The following is an 18,052-nucleotide window of genomic DNA, read 5'->3' on the forward strand; positions in this document are numbered from 1 at the left end:
GGGACGGACTGTTGGTGCAAAGCTGAATGATATACCCTTGCTCAGATCACGCCTTGCTTTATGTCGAGTTTTCTTATATCAATGCACCTTCTCCGTGATATTGACGACTTGAATACGGTGTGCCCCATCTTTCCATTTCGTTATCCATTCGGTCCCAAGGAGCCAAAATGAGTCTCAATTTGGACAACCTCACCAGCATTTCGCTGGCTTCACCACATGCCCTAGCCTGGTCAATCTTTTCCGATGGTTTCGGCTTCGTGTCCAGCCTCTTTATCTGGTTATGTGTAGCCACGCTCTTCGCTGGGTTCGTTGTGGCCAAGACTCAGCAGCAAAAGTCTTTCAAAGAGCTATGTGATGCCACAGGAAACATGATTCCTGATGGGCCCACGCCTATGCCAATACTTGGTAAGGTTCTAGCCTAGATCATGACAACAGACAGATACAAAAAAACCAGAGAACTAAGTAACCTGTCAGGATCCTTCCCGTTTCTGACACAGTACCCTGAACTTACCCTCGACAAATGGGCAAAGAAATTCGGAAGTCTGTATTCCGTATGGCTCGGCAACCAGTTGTTCGTCATCGTTTCCAGCCCGCAGGTTGCTAAAGACCTCATGGTGACACACGGTGCGGTGTTCTCCTCCCGGAAGGAGATGTTCATCAAGAGCCAGACCGTCTTTGCAGGGCGTGGTATCACAGCCACGCCATACAACGACCGCTGGCGAAAACACCGGCGCATTGCCTCCGGCTGGCTGAGCCAAAAGGCTGTCGATCAGTATACTTCTGTTCTCGACCGTGAGGCCACCGATATGATGGTCGCTCTTTACGAGGCAAGCGGTGGAGGGAAGAACCTGGTCAATCCGCAGCCATATGCGGGACGATGCTCCTTGAATAACATGTTGACCATCGTCTTTGGGACGAGAACAGGCTCTGTCAACCACCCCATGGTGAGCGCCGCTCTCAGGCTCAGCCGGGAATTCATGTAAGCCGCTCGTTGAACATCCTGTCTGAAGAGCTTCCTGAGCCGAGACTGATATTATTCGTAACCTAAGGAACTGCACTGGACCCATGTCCAACCTGGTTGACTTCATCCCGATTCTCCAACACTTGCCCTTCCCACTACGGACACGTGGTCGCAGATTACACAAGGATCTGGTGGATACTTACGGTGGTTTGATCAACGATATCGACAGGCGTATGCAGCGCGGCGAAGACGTCCCTGCATCCCTGGCGAAGACCATGCTCCAGGTCCGCGAGACAGAGCAGCTCGACCATCTCGACATGGCAATCACTGCGTCAGCCTTCATGATCGGCGGTGTTGAGACGGTCGGTCACTACACTTGAACTCACCCTTGTGCACGAGAGAGTACCGCTAACCGAGATGGGATACAGACGGCTTCCATCATGCAGTGGTTCTCTGCCCTCATCCCAGCTTACCCCGAGATCCAAAGAAGGGCCCAGGAAGAGCTTGATCGAGTTGTGGGCCGTGATCGGCTCCCAACTGTGGAAGACGAGGCAGGTCTGCCATATATCCATGCTATCGTCAAGGAAGTCGAGCGCTGCCACAACCCCTTCTGGCTCGGCACCCCTCATGTTGCCTCGGAGAACTTTACCTATAATGGGAACTTCATCCCCAAAGACACAGTCATGGTGTTGAATACTTGGACAATGCATCATGACGAGAATAGACATCACAATCCGATGGACTTCAACGTGAGTTCCGTTTCTCTAGAACACATCCAGCCCTGGACCCAGAGGAACAAATTGCTGAAGTGACATAACCAAACACAGCCGGATCGATACCTCGGCGACCCCCTCACGTCCGCCCAGTCCTCCAGCCTCACCGACCCATACCAGCGTGACCACTGGATGTTTGGGGCTGGAAGGAGGATATGCCCGGGCATGATAGTCGCGGAGCGCGAGATCTGGCTGGCCATCTCCCGGCTCATATGGGCCTTCACGCTGGAGCAGGTCCCAGGCCACCCAATCGATCTCCGGGAATACGATGGACTGAGCGGCAGGTCGCCTGTGCCGTTCCACATCAGGCTCATCCCGCGACACGAAAATGTCAAGAGAGTGCTGGATGCTGCTCCGGTGAAGAGTAGCTGCGTCCGTGTGAGGTAGAGCGAACATGGGAGGTCTCTTCACATCTTGGCGTCGGGAGTGCGTGGAAGGTTGATATAAGCTCTGCTTCCGTCCCAAATCTTTCTTCTGTATGGCGTAGTAGTGGACCTTGTGTGTTTGAGCAGTCAACGTTGTGGGCGCGGTGGCTGGTAAATTCTGCGAGCAGCCGTCCTCAGACCTTGTTCGGGTACTTATTCGGGAGATCCCATGGAAACTAGGAAATCAATATCCAGGGTTAGTTATATCACGCTTGCGAAGTTGAGAACCTCGTGAACATGTGACGCTCGGTTCCTTCCTGCGCCGGAGTCTCGGGGCACCCGTCCCAATGCAACATCAGGGGGTCGGCCACCCGGTTGAAGCTGACCATTGCTGACGACCCCACCAAAGTCCCCGAGGAATAATGGGCCTCGCAAAGGAGATGGCTGCCAGTTGGTGAGGACCCCAAATCAACGATCTGGCCAAGATGCATGAACTGTGAAGTCATACGATGCCAGCAAATGGCCCGATGTTGACGACGCATGGATCTCGCTCCATGGTGAGAGGCTCGGGGAGCACAAGGGAATAAAGACAGGCTTAGGCTTGTCTTGTCCTGTACGACGGCAGACTGACAGAGCTACAGCAAGGGCCAATCAGAGCTCCAAGGAACTTGATGACCAGGACGCCCCACATCCGCCAGTCCTTTTTTGCCAGGGAAGCAGGTCTCTTCAAAAAGAAGGTTCCGCTGAAGAGGGAAAGAGGCATAAGGGTATATTAATCTGACCTTCTTCAGTCTCTGTCGCTTTCTGAGTTGCCTGGTAGCCTCACTTGATCTGGTTGTTGCCTCTGTCACCACCTGGACATCCTCCTCCAAACCACCGCCAATCAGGCCGAAGCGTTTGCCAAGTTCGCTCTTCGAGGCCGAAAGAAACCCTCCTCAACGACGGCACTTGGACGAAGCTGGGCCTGCCGGGCTGCATACGAAACCGAAATCTTGCACATCAAGCACATCATGGCCAATCCCTCAGAAGCAGCCCCACTGCTTGGCAACGGCACCGCCAACGGGCGTCATCACCACGCCCGGCTTCACGGAGCCGAACCGGCCGTCGAGCGGGCCCCACTCAATTCACCACTGCTCCGGCCCGACGCTCTCAGACGGCCTTCGCAGAGGCACCTCGCACACCAGCACGATCCCCACCACCACTCCGAGGAGCACAGCAGCAATGGGGACACGATTCGGGACATCACCAGTAAGTGGCCGGCCTGTTTATGGATTTTTGATTGAACTGTTCGCAGTGGAATATTTACGATGGTGAGAACACTTCACTGACCCAAGCAACAGTCGGCTTCGCAGACGGCCTCACCGTTCCCTTCGCCCTGACAGCCGGCCTCTCCTCGCTGGGGAGCACCAAGCTCGTCGTCATCGGCGGCCTGGCCGAGCTCTTCTCGGGCATGATCAGCATGGGGCTGGGGGCCTACCTGGCCGCCGCCACCGAGCGCCAGCACTGGGAGGCCGAGTACGAGCGCGAGCGCTGGGAGGTCGACCACTGCCCGGACCGCGAGCGCGAGGAGATCTACGAGGTGTTCGACAAGTACGGCATCTCGCGGGGGGCCGCCCGCGGGGTCGTCGAGGAGCTGTGCGTCACGGGCGACCCCAAGCGCGAGGAGGGGTGGCTGCGCTTCATGATGGACTTTGAGCTGCAGCTGCCCGAGCCCGACACCAGCGCCGCCTGGGTCTCGGCCGTCACCATGGGCCTGAGCTACTTCGTTGGCGGGCTGATCCCCATGATTCCTTACTTCATCATGGACTCGGCCCAGCAGGCACTTTTGGTCAGCATCGCCATCACGGTCGTCATCCTGCTTGTGTTTGGCTACGTCAAGACCTGGGTCACCATCCACAACAAGAGGGCCGGCGTGTGGGGCGCTCTGCACACCCTGCTGATCGGTGCCCTGGCTGCGGGTACGAGTTACGGCATTGTGAGGCTCCTCGATTCCGGCGATGGGTCCACTTGAAAAGCATAGATCTGTGCGCTTCGGCTTGTGTGGTTTGTTGGTGTTCTGGACGGGGGCAAATGTGGCGTTCGGTAATGCAGGAGATTTCGGCGCGCCGAGGATGCGGAACTTGACACCCTTCTAAGTTCACGATCAGTCATGACCAAAGTTGGAGAGCAACTTGTTCGCGTAGCCTACCCCGGTGACTCTTCCGTGACATCTGCCCATAATTGTAACTGAAGACGCCTACGGCTACCAGCACAGCCAGCACCCTAATGGGACGTACTATGCCGCGTTGGTGAGCCCTGCTCTTGCGTGTATTGGGTGATAATTCAGATATTCACTTGGCAGTCATCTTCTTAAAAGACTTCCTCGCAAGCCTCGCCACACCAGATCAGCTGATCGGTAGAACCGACCCTGGGACGGGACAGAAATTGCGGTCTTGAGAGCCTATGATGCAAGATAACCTCTGCCGCCTGTCCCCAAACGCCGCCCAGTACGTTGTCAAGGTCTAGCGACTTCGGTTCCGGCTAACATTCACTCGGCAACTCTTCTTGGAAGTAATGGTTGAGTGGGCGAGCGTTACAAATTATAATAGCTGCTCAAGAGCGAGGGCAGAACGACTGCGCACAAGGTTGAAGGCTGAGTTTCTGACCGGACAACTCCTAACGAAGCTACGGGCACCATCGGGCACCATCGGGTCAAAATCACAGAACACCCTCCATACTCTCAACGAACGCTCTGAGCGCCATACTATTTCGCGGGCTATGGTGGTTTTTCCTCGTGTCAGCACCCGGGCTTTCATTGCAACATGACGAGGACGCGAGGTTCGGGCCATCGTTGGCAAATGGAGAGGATGACAAATGCTTTCGGCTGTGGAATAAATTGAAACACAAGCACATAACTTCCTGGCGTTTATTGCCAGGCAAGCTGAACTAATGTCTCGGTGATGTTTTGCTGGAGGCGAATATCTTGTAACAGTGCACCTTGCATGTGAGCAGTACCGGCATATTGCCTGCACGCTGCCGGTTTGCCGCAGAACGTCAATGAAAAATAGGACTATACATTGAAAGTACAACGATCCGCTGATTGGAGCCAACCGGATTTTGCTTTGTGAGCGGGGCTGTAGGCATGACACGTCTGTCAGTCTTCGGCAAGCACTCGAGTGAGTACACATTGCCATCATTCGGAAGACCCTGCGTGCGTAATGTCTTGGCTTAATGTTTCGCCTTCGCCACAAAGCCAGTTTGAGGCTTCCCATCATTTGAAGTGCGAGGCCAACTTATCTTCCAGGTGCCATGGCTGTTCGGGTACCAAGGCCGTTGCATGCACCCCGATCGGGAGAGTGGCTTACGCTGACAGCCGTCACCACCAACACTTGCACGAAACGGCAGTCAGCATCACCGGCATTTCTCGCCACTGGGGGACTTAAAAAGAGATTTCCATGTAGAACAATTTTGGGTCATTCCAGTTTCAATCAATCTACCCATCACAGACAATCAGACAGTTATCCGTGATCTGACACAACCTCCCACCGAAAAGCCTAGACACACACGCTGGCTCCCTTCCAATACTTTCTCTTTTCCTCCGCAGACAGTCCCGAAGTCAAGATGGTCCGCGTTGCCAACGTCGTCCTCCGCAACCGCGGCGGTGCCACCACCAAGGAGACAGAGGGTGCATCTGTCAAGGGTGCCGATCTCAACGTCACCGCCGCTCCTGCCCCTACCCCAGCAGAGCCCGAGACAACGGACGAGGCCACCACTGGCGCCGTCGCTGAGGTTTGCGCCGACGTCGCAGCCGGGGACGCTACCGAGGAGGAGGCGACCCCCGCCAGGACCAAGCGCGCCGCCCGCCGCAGCTCAGCCGACAAGACCGGCAAGAAGGAGGCTCGCAAGGCCGAGCGGGTAGAGAAGAAGGAGGTCCGCCAGGAGAAGCGCGACACCAAGAAGGTTGCGAAGAAGGAGGCCCGCAAGGAGGCCAACGACGCCAAGAAGGAGGCCCGGGCTGCCGCTGCCGCCGAGAAGAAGGAGAAGGCTGCCGCCGCCGCAGCAGCAGCAGCCGAGAACCCCGAGAGCGCTGGATACTTCGCCAGGCTCCTGAGCTGGGGCAGGGGTAGCCCGAAAAAGGAGGGCGAGGAGAAGGTCGAGGGCGTCGAGAGCTCCGACGAAGAGGACGAGGAGACTCAGGTGGAAGAGGCCGCCGAAGGCCAGACTCAGGAGCCGTCTGTTGAGCCTGCGGATGAGCTCTATGTTGTCAACGACATCCCCATCAAGATGACAGTTGCCCAGCCTCAGCCCATTGCTGCCTGCTGAAGATGTATCAGCTGCGTCCTTGAGATGCCTTTCGTTCTTCCAGGAGCTGTCGGTGAGAGTCAGCGTCGCAGTCTTGCATTTCAGTCACTTTCTGAAGGTTAGCGGATAGAGGTAGTCAATGATCCTTCACTTTGTCAGCGGAGATGCCCTTGGCTTTGGCTTTGTTTGTATAGTCATCCAATAAGTGTGACCATGTTGACTAGAATTTGATACCCTCACAGTGGGCTTACTGGAGGGATACTATATAAATATGACGACTTGTTCAATGCACACTGACAGGAGTAGTGCCGTAAGCCAACCTATGTGTATTTGGTGAGCGCCAGGCACCTTTGTCTGGTAGGATACCGTCTATCCTTTCACCTATCACCACTGGGGGAAAAGTTGGAGGTCTCGGCTGGAAACATTTTTTCAAATACAGTAAATTCGGGGACACCTTACCTGAATTTCCTTCTCTTGTGTTACGAGAAGGCTTCACATCACAAGACTCTGCCAACTCAGACCGACTCGCAATTGTGCTTTATGAACAAACGTAAATTCGCCGAAGATTTCCCGGCGACTAAGACCACAGTTTCCGGATTTTAGCCGTCGGGACGTCATTCCAACAAGTGTCCTCCACCAGGGCGGCTGTGAATGTGTAGGAATCTGTAAGTGCTTCGTACATAAGTACCCACCGCTCCCTTTCAGCTTGGATCTCTCTGATTTCAGTGCCTGCCTAGCATCAAACCCAATTACCCGCCAAAATGCCTGCAAACACGGAGAAAGATGCTGCCACCATTGAATATGCAAAGACTTTGGCACACACCCCGTGGTGCGATGACTACGAGAAAATGATCTCGGGAGTCCTGTATGGTCATCTTTACCCACAGAGTAATTGCTCTATTTTCAAAACAAATCGCTGACGATATGAGATCAGATACGATGCGCAAGTGCCCGAACTGGTGGATGGCCGCTTCCGTGCACGAAAGTTTATGCACAAATACAACCACCATTTCCCAGACGATGCCACCCCAGAGTCGCTCACCGCAGACCGGGAAAAGCTGCTCAAGGAGCACTTTGGCAAGGTCGGCAAAGGTGTCTTCATCGAGCCCCCGTTGAACGTCGACTACGGCTGCAACATCTCCCTGGGGGATAACTTCTACTCCAATTTCAAGTATGAACGCCTGCCCTAATAACTCCCAAACTTATGGCGATATCGTATGTTGATCAATGCATTCCTCAGCCTCGTAGTCCTTGACTGCGGCATGGTGCGCATCGGACACAGAGTCATGTGAGTACAAGTTTTCCCCTTTCACAACTCCCCATCAGTTATGTTTTTTAATCCTCCAGAATGGATTATTGTGGGTTCCATATCAGGTGACTGACAAACTGCAGGTTCGGGCCGTTCGTGTCCATCTTTGCGGCCACGCACGAGACGGGCGTGCAGTCGCGGCGGGACGGCGTCGAGTACGCGGGTCAGGTGACCATCGGCGACGACTGCTGGATCGGCGGCAACGTGACGATAATGCCAGGTGTCACCATCGGCAAGGGTTGTACTGTTGGCTCTGGCAGTATCGTCACCAAGGACATCCCAGAATTCTCGGTCGCTATTGGGAACCCGGCCCGGGTGGTGAAGAAGGTCGACCCAGTGCCGGATATCAGATCGACTCAGGGTGAGCCTGTGAAAACGATTCCAGAGCCATATTAGATGATGGCTTCCCAGCCGTGAGGTTCTAGAAGTAGAGCTAGAAAACGAGCCTCATCTTTGATTTAAAATTATTATACTAGACTAAAGACAGACAACTAGACCAAGGCTTGATTGACACACTTAGCAGCAACTATGGACACTAGAAGCCTTATAAGATCTTCAAAAGGCACATACATCGTGTCCAAGCTTTTTCCAAGACACAAAGCCTGCCACATAACACAATATTGCATGGCAGGCTTGACTATATCTCTCACCATTTCCATGTAACCCTCTCAGGCCCAAGACTCCGTGAAAGGACATTGGTCAAGACCTCGAAGGTAACTTCTGTACGGTAAATTTTGCACGGTAATTCCTGTACAGGACGGGGATAAACATGATGCTGATTTCCTTCCATGGTTTGGAATGTGAATGCTACTACCAATGAGCCATGTAGCAAGTGTGGCACATAATCGTATTTGCTCCAGTTCAGGTCTTCAATTACGCCAACGTTAAGATCAATGGCTCACATGAGCTAAGATCCACAGTAGTCACACATGCAAACATCTGGCCAGAGTCACCGAGTTCGGAGTATTCACATTGGGGCAAGATCAGATTTGCCGTTTGTAAATGCTAGTCTCAGTAAATCAGTACCGGTGACAAGGATCTTTCCAGTCACACATATCAAAGCTGAAGTGAAGTCCTCTGTTATGATCTTGTTGAGCAAGGCCAAAACCAGGGGCATTGGATCGCAGCCAACTCCTTCTTTCTTCCACAATGGAATTCCATCGAAACCTCATCCTCAAACAAACACAGACCAGCACCAGCAAGGCGGTGTTTGGCTGTGGGGGAGGACCGTCGAAAGTTTTTGTCCTTGTGCAATTGATTTGGACAGTCCACCATGATGCGTATCAAGCATATTCGTGCACCGGTCGTCAGCAAGCTCAAACGCAAGGCCGACACCGACGTTCCCACCTGTATGAATGGCCGCCCAACCAAACGACACCAGATCGTCGACGACAGCCTGATTGAAGGCTTTGCCAAGCTCCTTGCCCAACGCTACCTCGACGGCCTTCCGCAAGAGATCCTCCTCAACATCTTCCAGCACTTTGCCGAGCCCTGGGTCCTGACCGACGGCCTTGCCGACTGGGAGGTGTACATGCTCGACCGAGAGAGCAGGATCAGGCAGCAGACCCTCATCTCACTCACCAAGACATGCCGCCGCCTCAACCTGCCTGCTACGAGCATTCTCTATCGATGCGCCCACCTTCCGACGCACAGGTCGGTCCTCCACTTCCTCAACTCCCTTCGCATCCAGCCGAACCTCGCCGAGCTGGTCAAACAGATCTCATGCCCCCACGAGGTTCTGATGTCTCTCACCTACGCGTTAATCCGACCCCCTGGCGACGAAAGCTCGTCCGGCACCGCACTCGTCCGTCGAATGGGATGTTCGATCGGAATTCCACGCGACGTTGATCAGCCTTTCCAGTGGTACTACGCGTACTACCGCATTGCTGTGCACCGCAAAGTCCTTGACTGGATTTTGGAACGCGCACCAGGAATCAGGGCTCTCTCGGTGACCTGTCACAGCCCATGGCACAGGAGCCACCCGATCAGCCACCTGCCGCTGGAGCATCTCTCAAAGCTGAGCATCGCCATGCCAGCCCAGCCCGAGGCCTTCATGAGGGACCCGAGTGGTGAATACCCCATAGTAACATGGCTGACTAAATCTGCCCTCGGCCAGTACCGTGCCCTCAAGCAGCTGGAGCTCCTCCACCCTCGCGGGAAATGGATTGCCCGTCTCGTGACCGTCGAGGCTACCGCCGATCCAGGCTCCAATTGCATCGAGAAGTACGTCGAGTCGCTGACGACACTCAGGCGGACCGGCGGCGCATTCGCCGAGTGGGACCTCTTGAGCCTGCAGCAAGACATCTTCAGCCCAGCGCACTTCCACACTCTCGACTACGCGGGCCAGAGCCGGCGATGCACAGGAGCCTGCTCAAAGATCCAGGCGTCTGGCTGGGACATCAACCGCTTCCTAGCGACCACGGGCCGGGGCACCAGACAACTGGATCTCGACTGGGAGAACGACCACATCCAACTGGGCCAGCTGGGGCCTACGGGCACACTCACATCGCTCCCGATGCTCGCGAACCTGACCCACCTCACCGTGTCGATGCAGGTCCTCTTCCAGCAGCAGTTCATCTTCTACAACCAGCTCAACACCATCCTCGACGACCCGGGCGCCGAGCTCGCGCGCATGTTCCCGCCCTCCCTGCGCGTCCTCCGCATCAGCGAGTTCATGCTCGGCGTGCTGCGGCCCCGGGACCCGGGCGCCGAGGACCGCAGCGTCGGCAGCTACAACGGCCTGCTGTTCCGGTTCGTGGAGCTCCTGCGCGCCCACTGGCTCGACGCCCGCGGCGACAGGGAGCTGTGGTTCAGGTACTGCCTCAGGCTGGAGCGCCACCCGCGCATGGCCGGCGAGAGGTCGCGCTGCATGCTGAGGTGGCTCGTCAGCCCCCAGCGGCACCAGGACGTGGGCAGGGGGTTCGCGCGCGTGTGGCGCATGCTTCCTCCTTGTGCTGCTGCCGTCCGCGAGCGGGGCGAGGCGAGATGAGAGACGGCCGGCTAGATCCAGAGTCCTGCTGCAGAGTACCGGGTCCGCATGGACCGACGGTCGTAGAACGAAAGCAAACATGTCGACAGAACGAGTAGGTAAAAAAAAAAGGGCAGCGACTCGACGCGTGCATAGGAATTTCTTGAGGGCGCGGGCACAACTGCGCACGTAGATAGATAGATGCGGATAATCCTAGATTGATCACACACAGGGGCAGACGAGGAAATTTACCGTTCACTCAACTTCAGGCCCTACCTCTCGAGTATTAGACTTCCGCTGTAAATGACTGGCCAAGATACGCCCGCTGGACTTTTGCGGTAGCTGATCTCGGTGTGTTTGAGTGGTGTTTGTTCCTAATATCTTGCTTGGTCCATCACACACTCGCCTGGCTGGAAGAAGTGGATGGCATCCTCATAAGCGAAGTGGAAATGTATTTACGGCCTGACACGACATGCACGGCTCCCTGCTTCATCGTCCAGCCAGGATGGCTGGTTCAACTGTCCTGATGTAAATTGGTAAACACCAGCACAAGCAGTCTTTAGTGGCATGCAGTACTGGAAGACGAAAAGGCTCTTGGAAATGTCCGAGCCCAAACAAGCTCAAGAGGACACAAGAAAAATCCCAATGATGGCGAGCCCAAATTCCGTGGCTTGGATTGCGCATTTGAGCAGGAGTCGTGCCGCCCTTTAGCTCTGTAAAAATGTGTTTGTGGCAACTTACCTCCCAGTTTTTCCTGTGCCGTTTGCCTTCGCAGCTCTTCAAATCCTGAAAGGGACTACCCACAAGTCCCCTAGTAGATGGCCTAATTGGGCACGCAGGTTAGAAACCTAATCTAGCAAGCACCACATGCGTTCTTTTGATGACATCTCAACTGAAGAGGTGTGATTTTATAATTCAAATCGAGCTTATCACAAGTCCGATTGCACCGTCCCTGGCTCATTTCGATTTTTCTATGCACACAAATCAACTAACTAGCTCGCCGGTGTTTGAACCTCCATTTTCCTTCCCGAGACCAAGGAATCCAGGAACTGTCGCCTTCGATATAATGAACCATCGCTTCGAGGGCCTGCTTCATCGCAGGGCCGGAGTAAAGACACGTTCTGTAGTGCTTCTGCCCTTTATGGAACTTCACGTCGCGGGGAGCTCGAGGAGTGTGGTGTGTGAGGCCGATGTGTTCTGTTTCCGTCACATCCCTAAGATGCAGGTGCCGCAGCTCGTCACTCAACTCGGTTTCCAGCGATTTAAGGAATTCCACCCAAACGCTGCCCGGGGCCCTGGGAGTCGACGCATGGTCCTGCAGCCTTGTTTCCAGATGCACCTGATGAAGCTGCAATTTCTGCAACGTCGGAGCAAAGTTTCGTGCCACCGAAAGCAAGGCTTGCACACGGATTCCGTAAATAAGTCGGAGAGATAGTTCTTGAAGGTAGCTGAAAGTGATAGCTGGGGGCGATTGCGGCAGAGCACCTAGAGTAGCTCCCTCAGAAGCAGGAACTGACGCGAGCCATTCGACGAAGCCGTCGTACAGATTCTCGAGGCTGTTGAGAGTAAGACTTAGGTTGTGCAGTCGAGTCACATGCTGCAGAAAGACGCGAACATCATACGTCGAGATTCCTTGAGGCTTCTTCACACCAGTAAGACTTGGGCACAGAACTGGTCCTACATTGCTGCCAGGAGAAACACTGAGGCGGAGGCTCTCGAGCTGTGCAAGGACTGGGATGACCGACAGGGCAATGCGTGCTGGGATATGCAATGCTTTACAGTGGAAGCCAAAACTTGAATTGCCTGCAACCTTCAATTCTTTCGGGCGGGCGTCGGCCTTGCCCAAAGCGAGAAGCGTGGAGTAAAAGAAGGCCCTCTGGGAATGGATGTGGCCGCGGACAGTCGGACGTTCTCTCCTCGCGGCTGCTTCTATCATCTCCTCCTGTTTAAGAAGGATCTTCCTCAGGCCCAAGCTTCTCAGCCTCGCAGAAAGATCCCGAGGCGCCGTTGACATGCTGTATGAAGAAGCGCTTTGTACATTCCGGATCGGATCAACTGTACCGATTTAAGGTTCAGAAGCGCTTCGGTAAGCATCTCCCCATAACATTCAGTTGAAATGAGAGCGTCCTGATCGGCTGTCAGGCGTGTCTCCGAAGGGGGCCCAGAAGGACGCGAATCACAAGAAGACCCCTCGGTGGAGCGGAGAACCTCTGCCGACACGCTGAGGCATTTTATAAAAGGTCCCAAGCGCGATTTGGATATGTCGATAAGAGTCTGGGTACTCTCTGGTGTGCGCATGACACGACATCTCGTGAAAGAATCGCGGGCGAAGCATGAGAACATGGACGCTTCGATGCGTCTGCAGGTGAGTCGGCAGGCAGCGTAGTCCTTCCACTCGAGATGGGCGACCACATTGGTCAACAACTCGACTGGGAGATATGACAGCATATCTGTGGCCATTCTCGGGATCTGATGGCCTTGATTGTTCGACAGAATCCAAAGAAGAATGCCGAGCCAAGCCTCGGGGTTGGTGGTCATTTGTTTGGGCCTACAAAGGATTCTGCCATCAGACGTGTTCAACTTCAACGCCCAAGCTACGGAATATTGCTGCGACCTACCTTTTGAATTGGCTTTTCCGCGAAGGTCTCAGTGTCTGAAAGAAGGCCTTTGTTGGCTGAGGTGACGAATTAGGTCGAATGGGGTACGTAGAGGGGACTTCTACATTAGTCGCCGGCGGACTTGGAACCCAGCCTCGACAAGTGGAAAGAAGCTGGCGGAGGGTGCGAGGTGGAAGATGCCCAGATGAGAATTGAGAAAATGCAAAAGTATATTACCTTTGAGGCCCTCAGTGGGGAAAGGCGACCGTAAAGGAGTTAGATTACTAGATGTCGAGATGAAGGCAGGGCGGGCCGAAGCAGGCAGTACGGTGGGTCGTCCAAGGCCGAGTGTAGTGATGCCTTCCCAGCCACGCTGGCTCGACAACGGTGGCAGGCAGCAGCACGGTGGGACCTTGGTCTCACCTCTTGGTGAGGATCATCTGTCAAACAAACACTTCCCCTTCCCAAGTGCTCAGAGAACACCGGCTTACCCCATCCAAGTTTGCTTCATAAGTGAACGAAGGGGCCAGGGCCATCAGATACCAGGAAGCTAACCAACGTCCTCTAGGCCTCAGTCGTCTTCCAGTTATTTTACTAGGGAGCAACACGCACAACACACATGGCAGCAAACCCAACGAATCTGGGTCTTTCACAGGAAACCGAATTCGATTTTCCACATCTCTTGTACCAGAGCAGCTCCAGAGCAGTCCTAAGTGTGGCCAGGCGCGCAGAAACCACTGCGTGTGCTTCGCCTGTTGCTCCCATCGAGAACCAACGGCCATACCTGCCAGGCCAGTCCTTCCATTCCTTTCAACGCCTCCGGGAATTCCCACAATGGTCTCTCTGCCAGATGAATCAAGAGAGTTTGAAGATGAGAAGAAGCCTTCACTGCAACCACCCGCTACAATCAACAGTCGAGTTGCACCATCTCTCTCCCAGACTTGGGAAGTCCTCTTTCCGGCCTGCCATCCGTTCTAAGTCATCCCGACATTCCATATGATCAGTACATGGTTTTCCCTACACGTGGCCATTCAGGCCCATGAATTGACGACTGTCGGCACTGAACGTCTCTCATCCAGTATTGCCGGGTCCTTTGCAGCATAGCAAAGTAGAAAAAAACATGGTTGTACATATCCCATCCATCCATTCATCCATGTCGTAGGACCCGCCCGGCCACGGCCGCTCTCTCCACAAACGACACAAGGGGGCAGAAACCAATGCCACCCAGCGCTGACGGCTTGCCCGAAGGACGAGGTTTGAGGTGAACCCTTTGGCTTCGTCATCAAGGTTGTCTTGGTCGCAGTCACCTCGGCGGCGGCTCGACAATCCCCTTGGAAATCTCCGGGCTTGGAGATCATCCCCGCCCCCAAGGGTGCGTGGTCGCTCCACGAAGCCTTCCTCCTGAGCATATTCTCAGAACATCTCAGCCAGTCGCCTTTGACCTTGGGCCAAGTCCTCAATAAAATGAGAAAGTCGCCGGCCGGCTTCCGCAGGATGCAATAATCGAAAATGTGACCAGACAGAACCATAAAAATGCTTGAAGTCTGCGGTCAAATATGTGCAGGCGAATCGATATATGAGAGTGTTGATCTTGGCAACATGGACGCTGATGTTGTTTACAAAGGCTGATCGCTTGCGCGAAACAATCGTCGAAGTGGAACTCGGGTATTGGGTTCGTTCATTGGCCGCCCTTGCGTGCCTTCTCTTGGGCTCTGGCCTCGCGTGCTGCACGCACCAGGGGCGATAGTTGGGCCAAGTCAACACATTCCTTCATAAATTCATGCTACAAAACTTTGTTAGCGTCTCATTCCAGGTCATAGATGAGGAAGCAAAGTAATGCAAACAACGTACTCTGAGGAGATCGTGCGCGCTCGCTCGTTTCTCCGGGTCCACCTTCAGGGCAAAGTACAAGAAGTCCCGGAAAACTGCTGAGAGGCTGTTCTCGTCCTTGATGGTCGGAGTACCGTTGGTAGCGATGAGCCAAAGAGCCCGCAGAGGAGACTCAGTCAGATATGGCGGCTCTCCCTCGATCATTTCGATAGCCATGATGCCGAGCGACCAAATGTCGACCTTTCTTCCGTACTCCTTACGGGTGACAACCTCAGGAGCCATCCAGTACGGCGTTCCAACCATCGTCGTTCTCTTGTTATGGGCCTCGTTGATGGTAGCACAGAACCCAAAATCGGCTGTTCAACCACGTTAGCGCCCGATACACACCGGGTCTACGAAACACACTTACTGAGCTTGATGTGGCCCTCCATCGACAGCAAGATGTTGTCGGACTTGATATCGCGATGGATAACGCCCTTGGAGTGAAGATGTTGTAGCCCCTTCAGGGTCTCTCTGCAGACCGAGGCAATCTGTCCCTCGGTCATGATGTTGAACGTAACGACGTCAGTTAGGCTTCCTCCCTCCATATACTCCATGACAACCCAAAGCTCTCCTCCGCAAAGGTAGCTGTCGATGAAGTTGACAATGTTGGGATGGGAGCTCTCCTTCATGACCAGGATCTCGTTGATGATCAGGTCCTTCTTGGGCTGCTGCTCCAGGTTCATCTGCTTGATGGCGACCAATCTGTTGCTGCCTCTCTCGTGTCCAGTAAACACTCCACCAGAGGCACCCTGGCCGATCTTCGAGAACCCACGGTAAATCTCTCGAGGGTCACCTTCCGAACAGATGCGCTTGAGCGAAGCGATGACGTCGATTCCATTGCTGTGTCTCTGTTGTCGCTGGCGAGGCCTGGCGCCTGGCACAGCGCCAACCTGCGGCTGTTGAGGTCGCTGCGCCCCGTTCTGCTCAGGGCCTCTTGTGAACTGGTGTTGCGACTGAGGTGGAGTCGGCTGCTGGTTCTGCTGTCTCTTGCTTGGGGCTCGGCCGACCTGGCCTGTCATTGCTGCTTGCGCCTGGGCCATCGCCTGTTCTTGCTGCTGCTGCATCAACTGCTGCTGGTACGCGGCCGGGGAAGGCTGGACGGGAGGGGAGGGGGCGGGGGCGGGGGTGGTTGGGACGTTGACCCGGGAATTCGACCTGGACCTTGATCGGTGCTCTTCGGGCAGCATGGTCGGGGGCTCCTTCGGGTGGTTGTATGGGCCTTCGTCGCCTGCTGATGGCATACCGATGCCAGAATCTTTGGTCGGGTAGGGAGCCGGGGCATTCGCGCGGTTCGACATGGAGACCGGGGGCTTGGGGGCTGGCCGGTTGGGCATCAGGTTGATATCCTTGGAAGGATGGGAACCAAAACCTTTCGGGACCGGAGGGGGGGACCGGGGATTTTCGAAACTGCCTTCAATATTCTGAGGAAACCGCGGGCTAGCAGGCGGGCTTATCATAGGTGACATACCCGTATATCCAGGTGGGGGCAACGTGGCCGACCCAGGCTGAGAGTTCATCTGGCGCATCTCGGGGGCTCGAACATCATGGAACTTCTCCAGGTTCTGGTCCTCGTGAGGCTTCTCTGTTGTCTCCTTGTAGAATGTGAGCACGTCGACGAGCATCTGCGGATTCGCCTGTCTGTCCTTCTCAGGGATGCCGCTCTCGTTGATCAGTCGTTGCCATTCCTTGGGTAGTCCCTGTCGCAGGCACGGGTTAGTAGACGGTCTCGACGCTCAATTGACGGAATCAAGTCGACTGTCAGTCAAGTTTGGGGGGCGACCAACCGTGAATTGGCCAGTGGAGCTATCATAACCAACGTGGGTGACATGGACAGGATTCTCGGGCGCTGAGATGAGCGGCTTCTTGGGCGAGCCGACCAGACTGGTCATGAAGCCGGTGAAGCCAGACTTCTTCCTGAGGACCGACGGCATCTTGGGCTCCTTTGCCTCGTCCGAGAATCTCTTGGGCCCATTCAATTGATTCTCGGGCACCTTGGCGCCCTGTGACTTCTCGGCGGCCATGATGTCGGGAGCAGCCGAGAAGCTGGCGGACTGATCGAGAGTCGGGCCAGGAACACGGGGATCTGGTGAGGCGTAGGCAGAGTGTGGGATCGACGGTCGCTGGTGGGCGGTGGGGGATTTCGTGGCTTCGATGCGGTTGAGGATCGCAGATCCGTCGAATGGGGCGCCGATGAATTCTTCGGAAGCCTTGGAATGGAGGCGACGATGAGTGGACGTGGCCGAGGCCGTGCCGTGATTAAGATTGTTGTTGTGGGGATCGGACAGACGATAGTGGTCCCTGCGGGCAGGGTCGCGGTTGGCACTGGCGGATTGGGGGTAGGATGAGAAGGAGAGGCCGGCAAACTCGCTGCTGGGCACGATCGGGGAGGGATTCAGTGAGCGCTGGGAATAAGTGGCACCGGCAGTGGCAGTTGCAGTGGCAGCAGCAGCGCTGTGGGCAGAGGTGGGAGGATGCCGTGGTGAGGAACTGTTTGACGCGTTGGAGGTGGGAGTCCTTGCGGGTGGAGCACTTGGCGCTCGCCTCAGACTCGTGGAGCTGCGTTTGCTCTGGATAGATTGGGTGTCAAACCGACCATCGATGCTGTTGGAGCTGCGGTGCTGGTGCTGGTGCTGGTACTGGCTGTGCGAACTGGGTGGTTTCTTTGTAAGTCTTCGTCGCGAGGAGTTGCTCGAGGCGAGATTAGTGTTGTTTTGGCTTGAGCCGTCCATGATCCAACGCAACGTCGAAGACCGGGCGGAAAGAGGGGGGGTAAGAAAGGCAAAACGGAAGAATGCTGACGGTATGAAAGCCGGGAGATGGACGGACAGGGCGAGACAGGGCAGGGCGTGTGGGATGAGAAGGCGGAAGGGGCCCGAGCCTCTGGGCGGTCTACCAATGAAGACGTCGGACGGAGATGAGCAGAGGG

General features: G+C 55.2%; 7 protein-coding genes across 7 annotated transcripts; 5 read left to right on the forward strand and 2 right to left on the reverse strand.

Moving 5' to 3' along the window:
* Positions 1-167: 167 nt before the first annotated feature.
* On the forward strand, positions 168-2,121 carry INS49_008765 (uncharacterized protein; the record flags this gene model as incomplete). Its single annotated transcript, XM_043169504.1, has 5 exons — positions 168-405; positions 475-979; positions 1,137-1,323; positions 1,390-1,710; positions 1,789-2,121. 5 exons carry the CDS (start codon positions 168-170, stop codon positions 2,119-2,121), a joined length of 1,584 nt encoding a protein of 527 aa, XP_043027184.1.
* Positions 2,122-3,109: 988 nt separating this feature from the next.
* INS49_008766 (uncharacterized protein) lies at positions 3,110-4,110 on the forward strand (the record flags this gene model as incomplete). The annotated part of the gene is made up of 2 exons (XM_043169505.1): positions 3,110-3,347; positions 3,440-4,110. The coding sequence occupies 2 exons, from the start codon at positions 3,110-3,112 to the stop codon at positions 4,108-4,110; spliced, it is 909 nt and encodes a 302-aa protein (XP_043027185.1).
* Positions 4,111-5,699: 1,589 nt separating this feature from the next.
* On the forward strand, positions 5,700-6,401 carry INS49_008767 (uncharacterized protein; the record flags this gene model as incomplete). Its single annotated transcript, XM_043169506.1, has 1 exon — positions 5,700-6,401. One exon carries the CDS (start codon positions 5,700-5,702, stop codon positions 6,399-6,401), a length of 702 nt encoding a protein of 233 aa, XP_043027186.1.
* Positions 6,402-7,141: 740 nt separating this feature from the next.
* On the forward strand, positions 7,142-8,085 carry INS49_008768 (uncharacterized protein; the record flags this gene model as incomplete). Its single annotated transcript, XM_043169507.1, has 4 exons — positions 7,142-7,245; positions 7,315-7,551; positions 7,621-7,668; positions 7,773-8,085. 4 exons carry the CDS (start codon positions 7,142-7,144, stop codon positions 8,083-8,085), a joined length of 702 nt encoding a protein of 233 aa, XP_043027187.1.
* An 877-nt stretch (positions 8,086-8,962) lies between these two features.
* On the forward strand, positions 8,963-10,678 carry INS49_008769 (uncharacterized protein; the record flags this gene model as incomplete). The annotated part of the gene is made up of 1 exon (XM_043169508.1): positions 8,963-10,678. The coding sequence occupies one exon, from the start codon at positions 8,963-8,965 to the stop codon at positions 10,676-10,678; it is 1,716 nt and encodes a 571-aa protein (XP_043027188.1).
* A 967-nt stretch (positions 10,679-11,645) lies between these two features.
* On the reverse strand, positions 11,646-12,671 carry INS49_008770 (uncharacterized protein; the record flags this gene model as incomplete). The annotated part of the gene is made up of 2 exons (XM_043169509.1): positions 11,646-11,653; positions 11,708-12,671. The coding sequence occupies 2 exons, from the start codon at positions 12,669-12,671 to the stop codon at positions 11,646-11,648; spliced, it is 972 nt and encodes a 323-aa protein (XP_043027189.1).
* Positions 12,672-14,932: 2,261 nt separating this feature from the next.
* On the reverse strand, positions 14,933-17,855 carry INS49_008771 (uncharacterized protein; the record flags this gene model as incomplete). The annotated part of the gene is made up of 4 exons (XM_043169510.1): positions 14,933-15,037; positions 15,106-15,440; positions 15,494-16,823; positions 16,911-17,855. 4 exons carry the CDS (start codon positions 17,853-17,855, stop codon positions 14,933-14,935), a joined length of 2,715 nt encoding a protein of 904 aa, XP_043027190.1.
* Positions 17,856-18,052: the final 197 nt, after the last annotated feature.

Source organism: Diaporthe citri (assembly GCF_014595645.1).
Source record: "Diaporthe citri strain NFHF-8-4 chromosome Unknown scaffold_3, whole genome shotgun sequence".
NCBI classification, from domain to species: domain Eukaryota; kingdom Fungi; phylum Ascomycota; class Sordariomycetes; order Diaporthales; family Diaporthaceae; genus Diaporthe; species Diaporthe citri.